The sequence below is a fragment of the Tenrec ecaudatus genome, chromosome 6 (genome assembly GCF_050624435.1).
Source record: "Tenrec ecaudatus isolate mTenEca1 chromosome 6, mTenEca1.hap1, whole genome shotgun sequence".
Classification (NCBI taxonomy): domain Eukaryota; kingdom Metazoa; phylum Chordata; class Mammalia; order Afrosoricida; family Tenrecidae; genus Tenrec; species Tenrec ecaudatus.
Genome location: NC_134535.1, coordinates 98725633 through 98744571, shown reverse-complemented (window position 1 = coordinate 98744571; position 18939 = coordinate 98725633). Strand labels below are relative to the sequence as shown.

Below are 18939 nucleotides of genomic sequence, written 5' to 3'. Positions count from 1 at the left end.
GAAGGCAAGGCTTTGTACTCCTGTAAAGAGTTACGTCTTGAAATCCATAGGGACAGTCCTGCCCTGTCCTATAGGATTGCTTTGATTCCGTGGTTTGGGTTTTTTAAAAATATATTTGATTATAAGTAAGTGAAAACCTGAAGGGCCGTTATTTCATTAAAGAAATATCCATATTATTTAATTAAAGAAATTTAAATATTCATTAAAGAAATTTCATGAAATATTACAGTGTTCTTGATTTTGTTATTTTATGAGATCAGAATCAAAGCCCTAAAGGTAAAAAGTAATTTTGTTTGCCAAAATGGCACAAATTTGTTTTGTTTCAGTGTGCCAAAAGCAGTAATGCATTTTTTGGTTAATCATGTGAAAGATACTCTTCAGAGTGAGTTAGTAGGACAACTGTACAAATCATCCCTGTTGGACGATCTTCTGACTGAATCCGAGGACATGGCGCAGCGTAGGAAAGAAGCAGCTGATATGTTAAAGGTATTGAATTATGGTGCTGTTTTTTATTCTCAATTTCATACTTGGCTAATTCAAGCAATCATATAAACATTTTTTGTTTAAAATTCTGATGCCTGGATGAATAGTTTTTGTATTATGTGTACATGCTTATATATGCATATACATACGAGCATACAGGAGCCCTGGTGGCACAGTAGTTAAGTGCTCAGCTACCAACTGAAAGGTCGGCAGTTGGAAACTACCAGCTTATCTACCCAAGGAGCTGCTCCTGTAAAGATTCCAGCCTAGCACGTGCTCCAGGGCAAGTCCACTGTGCTCTGCAGTAATGTACAGTAACACCGCTGATTCTGTCATTTGATACTTCATCAGATTCCAACCCAAAGCAGTAATTAGTGTAAACTTGTAATACGTATTCTACAGAGATTTTTTCCTATGACATAGTGATAACTTAATAAACATTTTTCACTTTTACCTCCTTTAATGCAGGCATTACAAGGAGCCAGTCAAATTATTGCTGAAATCCGAGAGACTCATCTTTGGTGAAGAGAACTGATGCTACTAGAGACTGTTGAATCAACCTCAACTAGCTACTGCCTGTTCAGTAGAACTTTATTTATGAACTCCAGTGTATTGCGATGGTATGATTCTGCTCATGTGAAGACTGGCTATAAATTGAAAAGAAGTGTAGCCTGTATGGCAGAACAAATCATACATTTAATTCAAATAATAAATGGCTGTTTCTAAAGTTTTCCAGTATATGTAAAATACATCAAGTTTGTCAGTGGCAGTTTCATTTGACCATGAAAAGACCTGTTAATGTTCTAGAAGTACAAGCAGTTTGCCACCTGTGGGTAAGATGACCCGTGTAATTTCTGTTAGTTGTCTTAAAGCTGCCACAATAGTCCTTTAAGAAAAAAGTTTCAATACAGCGTTTCATCAACTATAATGCATGTGCTAAATTGATCTGCCTTTGAACAGTGTGGTTTGACAAGTTACTTACATGGTCACGGTTTTCCACTTGTCTTTCAATTTACAGTTTTGTGTTTTTAATAGCTTCTCTGCAACCATGTGTTATAAGAAGTTGATGCACAACATCTGTAACATTGAAAGTGATGGGGTGTACATAATGTGTCGTTAGCTACGTAGCCCTCCACTTCTGAATCCTCATTGCCCTATACATAAAAAGTGAAAATACTCTGATTTTTACTTAAATCTGGCAGCATGAGTTACAGTTCCATGCTTACAAATATTATCTGGAGGTTTCAATGATGACTTAAAACTCTTTGGTTTGCAAATATAACAATAGTAATCAAGACATCTTTACAAGCCAGTACCATTCTGATCATTTAACGTCATTATTCTGTCTTCTCCCATCTAGAAGGTATTAATTGCTTCATATGACAGAATACATTAGCTATAAAAATGCTGATGGAGCTTAGTTAAAGAGACACATGTACTCCTAAGAGTATAAACTACTGAATTGGATTCAGGGTTTGGAGGTGGAAGCTTAGAACAAATATATCCATATTTATTAAATTCTCTTGCAATCTATAATCAACATTATAGATTTTTAAGACATTGGTAAAAGTACGTAAGATATCTAGCTCCCTCTTACAACAGATTACACCTTAACAAGCACTGCAGTTAATAAAGTTTCAAGTTATGACCAGATATTTCTGATGGATCTTGACAAGGAAGTTTGGCTATATTCTGTTAATGTAACTTATGGTACCCATTTTATTAAGAAACAGTAAGCTCAGCAGCACTGACTGAAAATATAAAAACCCCAAAATGTGTCCATCTATTTGTACTACTGTCATCTTAACCAGAGTACGTGTAACCAGAATATTTGTTAGCAAATTTAAAAATCGCTATCATCATTAAGTGTCACTTTCAAAACTATAGCCATTCACTTATTTCAGAGAGTAGGCTAAATAAAAGTCATTTTAGCCTTTGAGATTTCTTAAAGGAAAAAACACCTTAAATGCATTTTTCTGTCTAGTATGTCAAAACCATTCAGCATGGAGAATGTTAGCTTTAAAGACATGTTACGGTCATGTTCTGCTAAAACTACATTTTGTACAAAGAAGAACAGGCAAAAAGAATACCTTCATTTGTTGGGCCTTAAACTGAGTGAAGCTGAGATGAAAAGACGGCCGCTGATGTTTATAATGCACACCTGCATTCTGTTGCTATGTAAATAAAATTGCTGGTATGAAATGACATTGATGTTTGTCAATAAATGAATACTTCCTAAGGAAAACTGGTTTCATGTTTACTTCTTGATACTAACATTATACCTTTAACTCTACCAAAAGTTTGTAATTATTGTTTTCCTTAGATCCTCACAATTCATTGAGAATTCTCACAACTCGTTTTGCGTATTGGAGCGCGGTGACTTGCTCAAGTAACCCTGTAGCACATGGCTAGCATCTGAACACTAAAGCTATGCTCTGCTGCCTGAAGGGTTTTCTAAAAGAAAAAATCAATTGTGAGTCCTTTTTTGCTTTCTGCTTCCTTCACTTGCTTCTCAGGGAAATGAAGGTGCTATTACCGTATATACTAGTGGACAAGCTGAGGTTTTTAGCACATTTTGTATGCAGTTTTGCCTCCGCTGATAGTTGGGTCGGCTTATACTCAAGTATAAACAGTACTATGATTTTATAGGTGTGGACAAGTCCCATATGGAGAGATGAACTAAGCCTTGATTCTAAATCCTTTTAGGCTGACCTGAACATGTCCTTTACCTGTATATAAGGCTTTCAGTTCATGAAAAAAATTCCATTATCTTTTAATTCTATCTTTCCACACACTTTTTGAAGGACCCGCTTATCTTTCGGTCTTATATTGGATTATTGATCTTATATTGGACTATTTGATGCTCGACTTGCCCCATTTGTAACTCTGGTCACTTTTCAGATTATGTCGATATACTAACTTAGTAATTCACTAATAAACAAGGCTGTGAATTCATCTCAACTGGCAATCCAGGAATGCAATGGAAAACTGACTTACAAACTTTCTGAAAGGTCAAATAAGGACTTTTCTTCTTTATTTGAAAAGAAACTATCATTTTCCAAAGCAAAGAATGGCTTCATCTTTTATCCTTTTTAGGTAGAACTACGGATATCCTTTCTAAACAACAGTCAACAGAAACGTGTTTTCAAGATATGTCTTTAATGTGGACACTAGGGGGTGCTGCCGTGCTTTCTATGACACCCAAACCAAGACAGTTGCCATGGAGTCAGTCTCCCCCTCCTACCAGGAGGGGTACAGCATTAACTCATAAGGTATAGTTTAAAAACAATCTCTGAAACCATGGTTTACCATATTAATGTTTGTGGATTAGGGAGTAAAACAGTCCATTATCAATCACTTTATTGTACACCAACCTTTATAAAAATGAAATTACTCACAATGTGAGGAGGCCTAATCCAGTGTTTCTGATTTGTGTAAGTGAAGGTCTAGGTCCCGAAGCCAATCCCTCATATCTTGAGAATAAACGATGAGTGAAATTTGAACAATCAGGATTTTTTTTTATAATAGCTGAAGCCATTTTATTATGTAGAAATTCCTTTTTCCTATTTTAAGTAGTGAAAGGCCATTCTTGAGAATATGCTGTCCAACAACTAAAACACTCTCAGGATTTGTGACTTGTTGGTGATTTATACTGACTCCACCTTCTGTTATCATCCGATACCTACAAACAGAAATGTTTAGAAACTGGGTAAATTCGGTCAGAGTTGACCCATCCCCAAACACAGATACAACATAATTACACATAAATTTCAGAGTTCTCTAAGCCATTTGACCCCCCAGATTATCTTCAGTTCACCCTACTAGATTCAGCTTTCCTTTTATGCTGGGAAATCTCACAGCCTTTGGTAAACCTATTCAGTTGGTAATAGACAATCACTTTCTGGAAAGCCCTGCTATCCAAAATAAGGAGAAGAAATTGTAGAAATTCCCACCAGCCCCCAAAATAAGAACAACGGAATTGCTTTTTTTGTTTGTTTTTCGATGTTGCTTTACTAAGCTGCCCACGAGATAACATCACAATTATTAGTTATCATCTTTAGCACACTTGCTCATGAAACTAGAAAATCCTTGTAAACTATATTCCCAGAATGTACAGAGAGGCAAATTTTATAGTAAAAAGATGCAAGCGCACCTCTAAAATGAAATGAGCTGATCTTAAAAATTAAAAACGAGTAGCTGGATCTCTAGATAACAAGCATTTGATGATTATAAATAGGTCTTTACATTATCATCCAATTTATTCAGTAAATATTTAGAGAGCTCTTTCACTCACCTCAGCGACCCCGTTTTCATCCGAGACTGTAAGTGTTCATGAAAGTTTCTAACCCAGTTTTTTCTTTTACAAAGCTGCTGGTGGTTTCGAACTGCTGACCATGCGCTCACAGCCCAATGTGTAACACTATACCCCCAGGGCTCCTAAAGAGCGCTTACTATATGCTAGATGTAAGTAGTATTGCAACCTAGTGGAGCCATCTGGGCAAATGAGTGAATATTTAGAACACACTGTGCAGTGCACTGAAGAACTAGGAGAGGCTATTCTACGACACAATAGCTGGGTGGATGTGACACGGGGAGACTGAGCAGTATTTCCCTTCATAAATTAAGGAAATGGGATTAAAAGAAAGGTAAGATTTGAAGGGGAAAAAAGGAACTGATATCAAGGGCTAAAGTAGAAAAATGTTTTTGAAAATGATGGCAACACATACAAATGTGCTTGCCACAATGCGTGTATGTATGGAGTGTGATAAGAGGTGTATATGGCCCTGATAAAAATGATTTTTTTTTAAAAAAGGTAAGATTTGAGACAAAAAGAGGGAGCATGAAGGACCTTGGAAGTTCTCATGAAAGGCAAATGCTGGTTTCCTCTTACCCAAATGTTAACCAAATAACTACCTGGTTCTATGAAGATTAACATGAAAAGGCTTCCAGTTAAGAAGACATTTAAAAAAAAAGACTAGATTGTGTACTAGTTTCCGATGAGTCTCTTTGTTTCAATGCACAAAACCAACGCTACTTAGCCCTGGTCGTGTAGGGACTACACAGTGGGCTGTGCACTGCAAGGTCAGAGTGAAAAACCAGCAGCAGCTCTACTCCTATAAAGAGTCTCAGAAACCCACATGGACAGTTCTACTTACAGGGTTGTTAAGAGGAAGAACTGACTTGATGACAGTTAATACAACTGAAGTCCACGAATATTTTGGTATTAAAGCACATTGGCTAAATCTAATGTGCCATCTGAAGTAGAGGTTAACTTTACAGTATTTGTAGGTCCTGAGGAAGTTCAGCAGAAATGTAAACTTCCAATGAAAACTTCCAAGGAACTCTCTTAGAACCAGTGTCTTCTTGTAGAGGTGGTGAATTATACCACCTATGAATTCAGGGTGTGATGAAATAAACCAGCATATCTGCGATGCTACTGAGTCAGCTCCACCAGTGCCCCTAAGTAAAACACTCCTCAGGCCTGCACACTCTTCACAATTGTTGCCATGTTTGAGTTCTTTTCCGTGGACTGGTTCCTTCTGATAACCTGTCCACAGAACTCGAGGAAAAGTCGTGCCATTCTCCTTGCTCAAGATCACTCTCGCTGTACTTCTTACGAGCGAGAGTTAGATCTGGCCATCATTCTGGCAGTCCACAGTGCATTCAGTATTCTTCGTCAACATTACCATGCAAAGGCATCAATTCTTCTTTGGTCCTCCTTATTCCTTGTTCAGTCGTCACATGCATACGAGCAATTCAAAATACCAGTTTGGGTCAAGCACACTTCAGTCCTCAAAGCTTTATCACCCATGTTGAGAAAGTGGGTAGGAAATCCCTCCTGCCTGCTTTATTCAAATAGAGACTGAATAAGAGGTGGTGTGATTTTGTTCACTAGGGGCCTTTATTTGTATGCTTCACACTTCCATGTCCATGGGCTGACTGACACCAGTGCCTAAGTGCGGTCTTTTATATACAAGCCTATCCAGATGCTGGATGAAAACTGGACTGGACTTAAGGAGATAGTACAGTAGAACTGTACTTTATACAGAAAATGTAAGTTATTTTCAACAACAGCTCTTCTCAGTGTTCACTTAATTCTCTAACCTCTGCCAGTGTGGGAAACTGAGGACCTAGAATCAGCGTATGTGGCCTGCTCCAGTCACTCATGACCACAGGGCTTGGCAAGCCATCCCTATGGGAACAGCACCTCAATACACAGTAGTCCTGGAAGGATGGTTCCCCACAGCACATTTGCCCAGCCCTCTGCCGCCATAAATGCTAATATGAAGCTGTCAACTACAGATGCCTTACTCCTCAGGTATGTTGAAAGTATACTTATCTCCAAGAGCATTTGCTCCTTTTGTTCCACATCTTTTTTTTAATCGTTTTATTAGGGACTCATACAACTCTTATCACAATCCATACATACATCAATTGTGTACAGCACAATTATACATTCATTGCCCTCATCGTTCTCAAAACATTTGCTCTCCACTTAAGTCCCTGGCATCAGGTCCTTGATAATTTATAAATTATTATTTTGTCATATCTTGCACTGTCCGACATCTCCCTTCACCCACTTTTCTATTGTCCATCCCCCAAGGAGGAAGTCACACGTAGATCCTTGTAATTGGTTCTACATCTTAAGAATTTGCACCTCTTGTCTCTTGCATGCCTGGTACTCCCTTTGAAGTATTCTCCTTAAGGCCTTGGAGTATTCAAGTCTGGCGCACTGCCCCTTTGTTTGATATTATGTGTAACAAGAGGCTTGTATGCCTCAAGAGCTTATAAAACCAACTGTTGAACAAACATGAGGCTCTTTTCTCCCTCTGTTTGCAAGAACGGAGTTGATAATTGCGCTCCATAGGTGCTTCAAATAGAGGGCTGGACCCAACATGCCAGGAATGGGACTCCATGAAGGAGGCATCAGGAAAACACCCTCTCTCCAAAGCTATGCTGTGAATTTAACACGTAAGGTCGCGTTGCCCATGAATTTAAAAATAGAATTATCTTACCCTCGAGGACCATCCGGAATGGCATTTGCTTTGCGACAAGTATCTAGGACGCTTGTTCCAGGATCAAGGACCAACTCAGAAAACGGAGCTTCCTTAAACAACTCTCGTAACTCTTCATCAGACATGGCCTCCAGAGCATCGATGCTGTTGTGATAAAGAGCTTGTGTGCACCTGAACAACAAAATTGTGAGGGCCAAATCGAGTGTTTACCAAAATGCACGCTGGACCACTCGATAACCAATTAGGGAGTGTCCACTAATGGGTCCCGCTGAGCATAAAACAGCACCCAGCCATTTTGAGCTCCTTCCCATGATCCTCTCCACATCTTCCTGTGCAGCCAAAGACCTCCCATGGGTGTCAGAGTTTACCCATTCAATTTGCCAATCAGAGACACATGTTCTCGCCAACCTATTTGGCACCACCACGAGGGTCTAATAGTGTGTCCCTGCTCTTGCTTTCAGCTCCTCTACCACTTTGCTTCTCTCCAGTTTCTCCAATCTCCCTCCACCCTGCTACTCTTCTCTGCCCCCAATCCTGCTTCTTGGCTCTCCCTGTAGTCTGGAAAAACCTGACAGATTGTGTTTCTCAATAAAGCCTGTTAATCAATATTCACATTCTGTTCCTGCCCCTTTCCTTCAGCCACTATGTTCCACAATTAAAGTTTCTGAAACAGCAACATCAATCTTTTATAATTTATAACAACGTGGGATATACCGTATATACTCATGCTGAAAAACTGGGGTTTGGCTTATACACGGGTCAGTGGCACCCCAGCGAGGTATAACATCTCACTCTCACTGCACCACTGCACCCCTCCACCCCAGGTAACGGGACAAGCACCTGTTATCTCGCGGGTGATTGCTGTTTCTCTGCTGTTCATTCAAAGCCCCGCTGACACTGCAGGGCTTTGAATGTTTGCTTACTCACATCTACCCAATTCACAGAAGCACCCGTTGTGATTCACTTACGCCGGCAGCTGAACTGGTAAGGATGTGTCTGTGCTCCATCTCTCCCCTCTGGTCTCTGTGTTAATTCACATCCCACATCACCCCCACCCCCTGCACATGGACTCCCCCCCTCCTCCCGGCTAACACGTTAGGGGGGTGGGGGGGAGGTACGCACATTACCACAAAAGTTCTTTTTCAAAGTCTTGATTTTTTTATCCTATTAGAAATGGATACTCTTGAACCAAAACAAAAATGCCTGTCATATGAGGCTGATTTCAAAATGAAGGCTGTGTCAAGAGCAGAAGAGAGCAATAACAGTATTGCAAGTAGGGAATTCTGTGTTGACAAAAAGCAAGTGAGGGAGTGGCGGAAAATGAAGGCTAACTTGGGGCAGATTCCAAAAGCTAAAAAAGCTCGTGGTAGTTTAACGTCTTTTTATGGGGCTCTAGAGAGTGAATTACATAAATGGGTTATGGAGTGTCGTCAAAATGGTTACTCCATAACACACATGGGAATCCGCGTACATGCTCTATAAATAGCTAAGGATAACAAATATAAAGCACCAGGCACTGAAAAATTTGCTGCATCAGCAGGATAGTGTACCTGCTTCATGAATAGGTTTGGCCTATGTTTGAGACAAAGAACAAAGATTTCCCAGAAATTTCCACAAGACCTTGAAGAAAAAATGACCGTATGTACTTCCAATCATTTATTATAAAACAAAGAAGGATTTATAATTATGGCCTGGCAGATATTGGGAATATGGATGAAACTGCCATGACTTTTGATCTTCCAAGCAACAGAACTGTGGCAAGTTTAGGAGAAAAAAAGCATTTTTCTCAAAACCACAGGAAATGAAAAAACAAAACAAAAACACTTTACAGTTGTTCTATCATATTTGACTAATGGAACTAAGCCACGTCCTGTCATTATTTTTAAAAGAAAAACCTTGCCTAAAAAGATCAATTTCCCACCAAGAATTATTGTGCATGCACATGGTTGAAGGCTGGATGGATGAAGACAGAACAAAAAAATGGCTGGAAGAAATCTGGAACCGACGACCAAGAGCAGCCTTAAAGAAAAAGCCATGGTTACTTGTTTGGAATATGTTCAGAGCCCACCTATCAAATGACATAAAAAAATTGGCAAAATCTAGTAAAGTTACTTTAGCTGTTATTCCAGGTGGGCTTACATCTGTACTGCAGCCTCTGGATGTATCTTTGAATAAGGCTTTTAAAGACCGTGTGTGAAGGATGTGGCACGAATGGATGTCATCTGGTCAAGCCTGACTAACAAACGGAGGAAATCTCATGAAGCATGACATAGAGTTAATAGCAAAGTGGGTTCGAGATGCATGGGAAGACGTTCCAGAAGACATAGTGTGACGTGCCTTCCAGAAATGTGGTATTAGTAATGCTATGGATGGCAGTGAAGACTGCACTTTGTATGAAAATGACAGCAGTGATGGTGATGACGGCGATCTCAGTGAGGACTGACCTCACACCAGCTGAAGCTCTGCATTGGGATACGGATGATGATGAGGAATCCAGTTTTGAAGGATTTTAACTCTTTACATTTTAGCTTGGCTGCTGATTGAGCTCAGGGAATAGTCGATACCTTATTGTTTTTGTTGAACCTATTTTCCACTTACTGTGCTGGTTTACTAATGTTAAATTGACTTTTTGTCCTTTTATTTATGTTTTTTATTTAAAATAAATCTTTAAATACATTACCCCACTGATGTCTCAATTTTTAGTAATTTTATTTTCATTTGTTTTAATTATTGAAGCTCACCAATAGCTTCTGCATTTTCCACCCTAGGCTTATACTCGAGTCAATTAGTTTTTCTGGTTTCCCAGGTAATAATTAGGTACCTTAGCTTATACTCGGGTCGGCTTATATTCGAGTATATATGGTAATCCTATTTCTCCAATAAAGAGAAGCTATTTTTTAAAGGACTCACGTCGATGATGATCCTTATTGGTGCTAAATAGCAAGCTCACCCTAACACAGTGACTCCAATTTTTCCCAAGTGTATCAACTAGATAATTTATTGATGTCTAAGTTACTCAAAAAGATTACCTTTTAGCAGATTCTAGCCCGTCTCGTCCATGAACAAGCTTTGTTACTTCTGCAGCAAGACGCTTCTGAGGACCTCGTTTCTCTGGCTCTTTGACATGCTGCTGCATGATGTGGTTAATCTCTGCAAGGGGCAGAAAAGTGAAGAGCTTCAGGTACCTTAGGGACAAAAAATAAAGTTTTACATTGATTTTACATGCCAAATTTTTATCTCTCGCTTATTCCCCCCAAACCCAGAATTGCACTGAGCAGAGCTTTGGCAGTACACATTTTTCCCGCTAGGTGAGCATCTAGCAGCTCGCGCTGAGTCAGTGTTGCCTGGGAAGGTTCTCTCAGGTCACACTGAACCTTTTTTGTAAAAGCAGTATCATTTGAACCTTGTGTTTTGTGATTGTCGATTTAAGTGTAAAGAGTGGTTTTCTCTTTTCAAAAAGGTGAAATGTCGATTGATGACAAACTTCGTTCTGGACATCTGTCAACTTCTTGAACAGATGAAAATAGACTCATAGTTCGAGTTCTTTCCACCAGGTCAGACTGTTAAACATTCCATTTAGAGCAGTGGTTCTCAACCTTCCTAATGCCACCACCCTTTAATATAGTTCCTCATGTGGTGGGGACCCTTTAACCATAAACTTATTTTTGTTGCTACTTCCTAACTGTAATTTTGCTACAGTTAATGCATTGGGCGACCCCTGTGAAAGAGTTGCTCGACCCCCAAAGGGGTTGCAACCCAGATTGAGAACTGCTGGTTTAGAGGCTCTGAAAATTATTGTGTAATTGTGTATCAACGTGGGACAAAAAACACTTGATTTGTGTGGCCCCCCCAGGGGACCAGTTTTGCCATCACAATGCACCTGCTCCCGCAGCCATCGAGGTGCACCAGTTTTAGGCAAACAGCATGCCTCTCTTGCCCCACACACCTGACTCACCTGACCTCACTCGATGCAACATCTTTCCATTACTGTGAATGAAGGGGTAAATGAAGGAGGGAGGTGCTGTCAGCCATGCAAACAGATGAGTTTAAGAAAATGCTTCCAAGAATGGAATCGCAGATTTGACAATAAGTGTAATAGAGACTACTTTGAAGGTGATAAAGGTTGTCTTGGGAAAAAAATTACATACGTAGCTTTGGAGCAAGGGGATTCCATTTTTGTTTTGTTTTTTATGGTCTCTTGCTCTTTGATAACTGGACCAGTGTGCAGGGTGCCTTAGCTAGTTCTCTGCCTCAACGTGCGAGCTAGACTACCTGTGGGATACCCAACCCGTGGACTGTGTCGCTGTAGTTTGAGGTTCCTCCAAGACCTGCTTTGCCATGCTTCTGGAGTATACATCGCCTCAGCTGGGGACTGTGAGACCCTGTCATCTGGCTGACTGTTGGTGACCTGTCTTGCTGTTTGCCACCTGTGGCCGGAATGTATGAATTGCTCTGCAGAGGACTCAGCTATCTGCTTCCTTGAGTTGGTTGGTCCCTGTGGCCCTCAAGACTTGAAGGGCTTCCAATGTATTAGCTGTCTCACAGAAGTGGGCTGCACTTAGCCATTTGTACTGTTATATAGATCAATTAGCTGTTAATTTCTTATGTTTTACATATCTATATAAATATATATAAAATCATAAGTGTTCTGACTTTGTTTCTCTAGAGAACCTTGCCTAATATAACATAACCCTGTTTAACTTCCCACTCTTAATGATGGCTTCTGATGAGCATTAGGTTTGAAACACTGACCTTGGCATTGTACTACCACAGCAAACTATACCACACCACCTACCTACCCTACTGTCACTGAGATGGTTCCAACTCATAATGAGCTGTGGAACATAGAGCCGTCCCTCTAAGTTTTACAGAAGCGGACAGCCTCAACCACTGCCCTCCTAGTAGCTAGCCGGTTTGAAAAGCTGACTTTGCAGTTAGCAGTTCAATGTACAACACACATGGTCATCTATGGTCAATTGTTTTTGACAAAGGTGCCAAGACTAGTCAATAGGGAAACAGTCTCTTCAAGAGACTGGGACAACTGGATAGCCACATGAAACTCATACTACAAACAAAAACTTCTTTAGTATTGACAATGGCTTCAAGAAATAATTTAAGATGAATTATTGTCAGGAACAAAAAAGAGAAACCTGATGTGAATTGGGACAAAACGTGATAGAGAAATAGAATGAAGTTGATGGGGGAGGGGGTTAAAAAAGATTCTTAGCACAAAACAAACTGTTAAATCTTTAGGACCTTATGTTTGGTTATGGATTTGTAGACATGACCCTAAAATCATGAACAAGAAAATTAAAAATTTGCATATTAAATGTCATTAAAATAAAAATTTTGTGCATTGATGGGACATTATAAGTGAAGCTAATCTACAGAGTGAGAAACACTACTTGCAAATCATATATTTGATAGATGTTTGCTATAAAGATATATCAAAAATATGTCAACAAAAAGCAATTGAAAACGGCCAAAGAACTTTATATAGACATTTATCCAATGGCATACTAATGGCCAATAAGTGCATAAAATACATTTATATTTATATATCACACATAAGATATTCAACATGATTTAGTGACTGGGGAAATGAAAGCCAAAAGTACAATGAGTTACTGCTCCCATCCCCTAGGAATGGCACAATCGGAAAGGAAAATGAATAGTGTGGCCATGAAGTGAAGAAACGGGAACCTCTGTGCACTGCTGGCAGGAATGTAGAACAACGCAGCTCTCTGGACAATGGCAGTTCCTCAACAGGTTAAACCCAGAGCAACCACTTGGCCTAAGAATTCTAATCCTGGGTATATTTCCCAAAGAACCAAAAGCAGAACTCACAGGGAAAAAAACAACCTCACTGCAGAATTAATCACAAAGGTGTTCATTAATAGATGAATACATATACAAAATATGTTACACATGTTTAATTTAATAGTCAGTGGGGAGGGGGAAGAAATTTTGATGGACGGATGAATCTTGGAAACATTATGTTAAATGCAATAAGGCAAACAGAAAAGGACAAATATGATTCCAATTATATAAAACACCTTGACTAGGTAAAGTCAAGAGACTCCAAAACAGATCAGACCACGGGGCAGAAGGTCATGGAAGAGTTAAATGCTTCATGGATACAAAGGTTTTATTTTGGATGCTAAAAAGCTTTGGAACCAGTGGTGTTAAATATAAAACGTTATGAATGTAAATAATGCCTATGAAATGGACACAAAGAATAAATAAATGTCAAGTTTTATGTTACATGTCTTTTACTACGTGACATTTATAAGACAGTATTTTCTGTTACTCCTCAATTCAAACCTTTACCAAAATCACTTTTAAGGGAAACAAACAAACAAACAAAAAAAACCAATACAATGAACTCTTAATATTGTTCTGGTGAGATATGCCTTCAATGTAATACCAGTAAACAAAATTTATAAAAGCTATATTGAGATCCATAGGTCAAAATTATATCGTTAACTTAGGATTTCCACCCCCAAGAACTCACCTTTCTACAGAATCATCTTGCTGCCTAACGAAGAATTGATACAATTCAAATGAAGATGTCTTATCTCTGTTTAGCCAAACAGCATTGCCAGCTGATTTTCCCAACTTTGCTCCAGTTGTACTTATAATTAGAGGGACAGTGATTCCAAATACATCTTTGCCAGTCAACCTATGCATAAGAAAAACGTCATTATTTCATGGTATTCTTCAAACACAAGTACTAGTAGGTTCTGCTAGTCACCCTGGAGGTTTCAGATGGGTTACTGACCCTAAGAAATTTGGATTACTTGGTGTCTGGAGTGTCCTGACCACACCCTGCAGATCCCCTACTGGTCATTTTGAACTGCAACAGCACCCGTGGCTCTAGACAATCTAGGGGCTGTGTAAGTAGAGGCTAGAGATTTTTTTTAAAAAAACATCATGGGAAGGAGAGAAAATTAGGCACAGTAGAGTTAAAGAGATTTCAAAAGTTTCAAACAAACAAAAAACCCAAAAAGGTATTGTGAAGTACTTGGTCTGTCTGTCTCAAGAAAACATCATGAAAAACTACATTACTTGTCAAATATTTGGCACTGTTTCATTTTTTTTCTTGAGACATCAACTCAGGATTGACCTAGCAGAGACTGCTCAGTCCAGGGGACTCAATCATGTGCAGGTGTGGTAGAGCACTGAAAATTTATACCACCTGCCAACGTATTTATCGTTTGACAGTAGTTGGGTCTCTAATTAAATCAAACCCACCAGTTTGAGATCTTATGTGAATCTGCCTTTTCTATGAATTCCCGCTCCACTTGTGACTTAGATACAAGTACCATGTATACTTGAGTGTAAGCCGTCCCAAATATCAGCTGAGGCACCTAATTTTACCACAAAAACTGCATTAAAAATGTGCTGAAAAACTCGGCTTACACGAGTGTACACAGTGGTTCTACAGAAAGCTAGTGCTTGCCCACCCGATTCCACTGAGTTTGTGGTTCGAAATGGTGACTTGTGCAAATGTCAACCATAACCTTAAATAGGTACCATCGGTGCTCAGCCAGTTCTCAAAAATGCCCCTAGAAATCACAACACCACTGCCATCGAATTGATTCCGACCCACACCTGCGATTCCAATGTATCACAGGCCACAGTGGGAATGCTGTTTGAGATTTTTAACGCCTCGTAGGAGCAGACAGCCTCATGTTTATCCTGTGAAGCAACTGGCAGGTTCAAAGCAGTGACTTAGTGGCTAACAGCTCAATGCAAACCACGATGCAGCAGGGCTCCAAAGTACCCCTATGCCTCCTTTAAAAAAATGTCTTTCTGACCTCCATTACCTCCCGTATCGTGTATGTCTCAAAATACCTGGAGCCATCCTACAGAGTAAGGCTGTGAACCAAGACCTTGGCACCTGCAATTTTGTACATGGTAACCAATCAAAAATACTCCAGCTGTGTCCTCCCCCCACCCATTTGCAGCTTTTGTCTTTATTAACTTCTGTTAGCCTTTATTTTAACCTCTTTGGATCAACTAACTCTTTGGTGAAACTTTTGCTCACGCTAATAGAATTCTTTGTTCTCAATTTGAAACAGACTGGTGGTTCTTCTACATCGGGGATAAACCAGTTTTCCAAACAAGAAACACAGCAGGTGCTACTTGGGCAAAATCGATCAGCAACCCACAACCTTTACTACACCTGATGCGTTTTAAGAAGTGCTTTATTTCCTAAAAGCGCTTTAGAATGCATCCCCTATTCTTCGTATCCCCCTAAGTGGGTTATGCGATGTGTCACTTAGCGCCAAGGCTCAAATCTCAGGGAGAAAGATGAAGCTGTTGGCTCTTTGCCTCAGAAACCTTATGGGCCAGAACCGACCCCAGGACAGTGCGTTTGGTTTGGGTTGCTTTTAAAGGAGTTCAAGGCAACAGCCCCAACACTGCATTATAAACGATTCAAACGCCCATCAATTGATGCCATGCTTTCTCCCGGGTCGAAAAGCGCTTACTTGTGGATGAGCTCGTATCCTGACACGATGTTGCCCAGCTGATCAGACCCTCCCAGCTGCAGCCTGCATCCATAACGCTGAAACAGATAGTAAAAGTCATAGGCTTGGAGCACCTGGTATAAGAATTCGGCCAAGCTCATGCCCTCGGGGCTCTTGAGCCTCGCCTGGACGCTCAGGCGGTTCAGCAGCGTGCCCATACGGAAGTGGCCGCCCATGGCCGCCAGGAAGTCCACCAGCGACTGCTTCTGGTACCAAGCCGAGTTGTCGAGGACGGAGAAGCTGCCCCAAGGGCGCGTGTCCGAGAAGAACTGCCGGTGATTCGCTGCCATCGCTTCCAGCCCCCGGCGGAGGGCGCGCGCGTTGGCCCGCACGTGCTCGGCGTCCAGCGCCTCGCGTTCCTTGGTGCGGCCGCTCGGGTCCCCCAGGCGCGCGGTGGCACCCCCGACCACGGCGATGACATTGTGCCCCGCTCGCTGGAAGTGAAACAGGCCCAGCAGCGCGAGCAGGTGCCCCACGTGAAGCGAGTCGGCCGTGGGGTCGAAGCCGCAGTAGACAGTCTGGGGGCCGCCGCCCGCCGCGCCGCGGGCGAAGAGCTCTGGGAGGTCTACGTCCGTGCTCTTGTCCGGAAAGAACTCCTTGAACAGGCCCCGTTCCTTCAGCGCCGCCAACAAGCCCTGGGCTTCCGAGTGCGTCTCTCGCCGCCCCAAGGGCCAAAGGGCTAGCCAGCCCGGCGTCCGGAACCACGGGCCCCGGGAACAGCGCCGCAGAGCGGGCGCCGCCATGCTGCCGGCGGCGATTGGAATGCTGGGACTTTGGAGGCCACGCCTCCCCGTGGCTTCTGCGCATGCGCGCGCTCCGCGCTCGCTGGGCTTGTGCGTCCAGCCCAAGTTCTAACACTGGACGGACGACCTCAGCCTTGGATTGACAGCTCACGTTTGCGGCTCCTGGCAGGTGCTCCGCCTAGGCTAGCTCTAATTTTAAATGTGAAGTCGTTTTAAGTTTTAAAGGACTGTGGGGCACGGTTTTTGAAGTCTCCTGAAAACCACACTCCCCGCCGACCCGTAGCTTCTGACTCACGGCGACCCCATGGAGGCAGAGGCAGGGCAGATCGGCCTCGGGGTCCCCACGACCCGCTTCTCCGCCGAGTAGCTAGGGGCTTCTAAGCGTTTATGTGCTTAGTAGCCCAACCAAGGGCCAACCACGCCGCTGCCAGGTTCCGTAGTTCTATGCCACAACCGACTGAGAGAAGTTGATCTTGGGTTGAACGTCGTGGGAAGATGAGGACTTGGCGTTTGGATGGGGACGTTTTCATAGTGTGCCTACAGAAAGCCCGTTGCTGATTTTTACTCATAGTGACCCTGTAGGCCAGAGTATACTGCCCTTTTTCCTGGAGAACCTCTGGTGGACTTAAAAGCCACCCTTGGCTGGTGAGAGGAAGGCTCAACCACCGGTCCATCAGGGTTTCTTGGGTTGCGTATCAGACCCCAGTATTCATGAACTTTCCCAGGAGGTGGCAGTCTTGTCCAAGCTATATCAAACACTACACTTCATAATGCTCTTTGTTTTATTTTTAAAATATCATTACACATATACACACACATATACAGGCAGGCAAGTAGGCTAAAACTGTGTTTTAACCTACTTATTTTGTGCAACATTTGTAATCTTAGACTCAAATTTGTAATCTGATAGCGAGAATTAGTGTATACCTCTCTCAAATTCACTACTGCCAACTAGTCAATTATGGTGCACAGCGACCCTATCGGACCCAAAGTAAAGCTATCTGCTCTGAGTTTCTGAAGCAGTACATCTTTATAAGACAACAAAGCTGAAGCTTGAACTGGTAACCTTGCGATTGGCAGTCCATTACACTCCTAGGGCTCCTTCTGGTTGTACACCTGCCTGAATAACGTAAGCGGCTTTAGGCATGTGCTCTAAGAAAAGTGTAAGACATACCATTAAAGAACAGATAGCTCGATTAAAATTAACGTTCCCCCCGCTGCCTTCTCCAATCTTTTAGAACGCTGTAAATAACTTGCATACTATAGAGCAACACTAGCAGTTTTATTTTAAAAGATAAAATATAAGTGTCTTGAAATTAATATAAAATATCATCATAACTCTGGGGCCACTCAATGGCCAACGGAAAGGTTGGCAGCTCAAACCTGGCAGTCACGCTATGGGATGAAGACAGGGAATCTGCTATTCTAATGATTGAAAGCCCTGGAGGCCTTCTGGGGAAGTTCAACTCTGTCTTAAGAGGTTCCATGAGTTGGAATCCAGTCTATAATAATGTGTTTGGTTTGATTTTATTATCAGTTCAATATGTAATCAATATTAATAAAATAGCATTCTTTTCTTGCCAGATCTTTAAATTGCACACACACAACACAATGCACTTCATAAGAGCCCACATTGCAAGTGTTTCAGAGCGACACATGCGGTCATGTTGGACAGTGCAGATAAAGAGCTTAAAAGGTTCTCTCCTCACCAGGAATTTACTGCTTAAAATGTCTCATCACAAGGACCTCCCCCGAATGTACTTTTCCCGTCATTACAGGCTCTCTGTGGGAAGGTGGGTGGCTCACTAGGCTCGTGATTGGAAACTAGGTGGGGAAGTGGTTCCTGTGTTCATTGGCTGTTCCCTAAAGGGCCTTGTGTTTTCACATCCCCATTCGTCTGCAGATTCTTGTCTCTCTTCTCGCCCATGTGAAAGGCTCAACTCAAATGTGCTCTCAGTTGAGATTTAAGGTCAAGTCGTTACTGCAGTTTATTATCATTCATTGCTTGCACATATGATCTCTACACTAGTCATTATATACTCTGTGGTACAAGACAACTCATTAGGCTGTAGGAAGAATCTATTAAGACAAATAATTATAGCTATCTAAAGCAATGAATTCAAGCAGTGCACCAATTGTGAGGAAGGTGAAGGACCAGGTCTT

The 18939-nt window shown here is 41.5% G+C and overlaps 2 protein-coding genes across 5 annotated transcripts in view; one reads left to right on the top strand and one right to left on the bottom strand.

Annotated features, from left to right (window-relative positions):
* The window catches only part of DNM1L (dynamin 1 like), a 46258-nt gene extending 43536 nt beyond the window's left edge, over nt 1-2722 (top strand). For all 4 annotated transcript variants that reach the window (XM_075551896.1, XM_075551895.1, XM_075551893.1 and 1 more), the window contains 2 exons: nt 327-486; nt 952-2722. In XM_075551896.1, coding sequence (XP_075408011.1) covers nt 327-486; nt 952-1008 — 217 coding nt within the window. In that variant the 3' untranslated portion in view covers nt 1009-2722. The remainder of the gene's footprint in view (nt 1-326; nt 487-951) is intronic.
* A 903-nt stretch (nt 2723-3625) lies between these two features.
* YARS2 (tyrosyl-tRNA synthetase 2) lies at nt 3626-16790 on the bottom strand. The gene is made up of 5 exons (XM_075551898.1): nt 15995-16790; nt 14014-14181; nt 10529-10684; nt 7500-7670; nt 3626-4165 (listed from the first exon to the last, which is right to left on the bottom strand). The coding sequence occupies exons 1-5, from the start codon at nt 16774-16776 to the stop codon at nt 4003-4005; spliced, it is 1440 nt and encodes a 479-aa protein (XP_075408013.1). The 5' UTR covers nt 16777-16790; the 3' UTR covers nt 3626-4002.
* Nucleotides 16791-18939: the final 2149 nt, after the last annotated feature.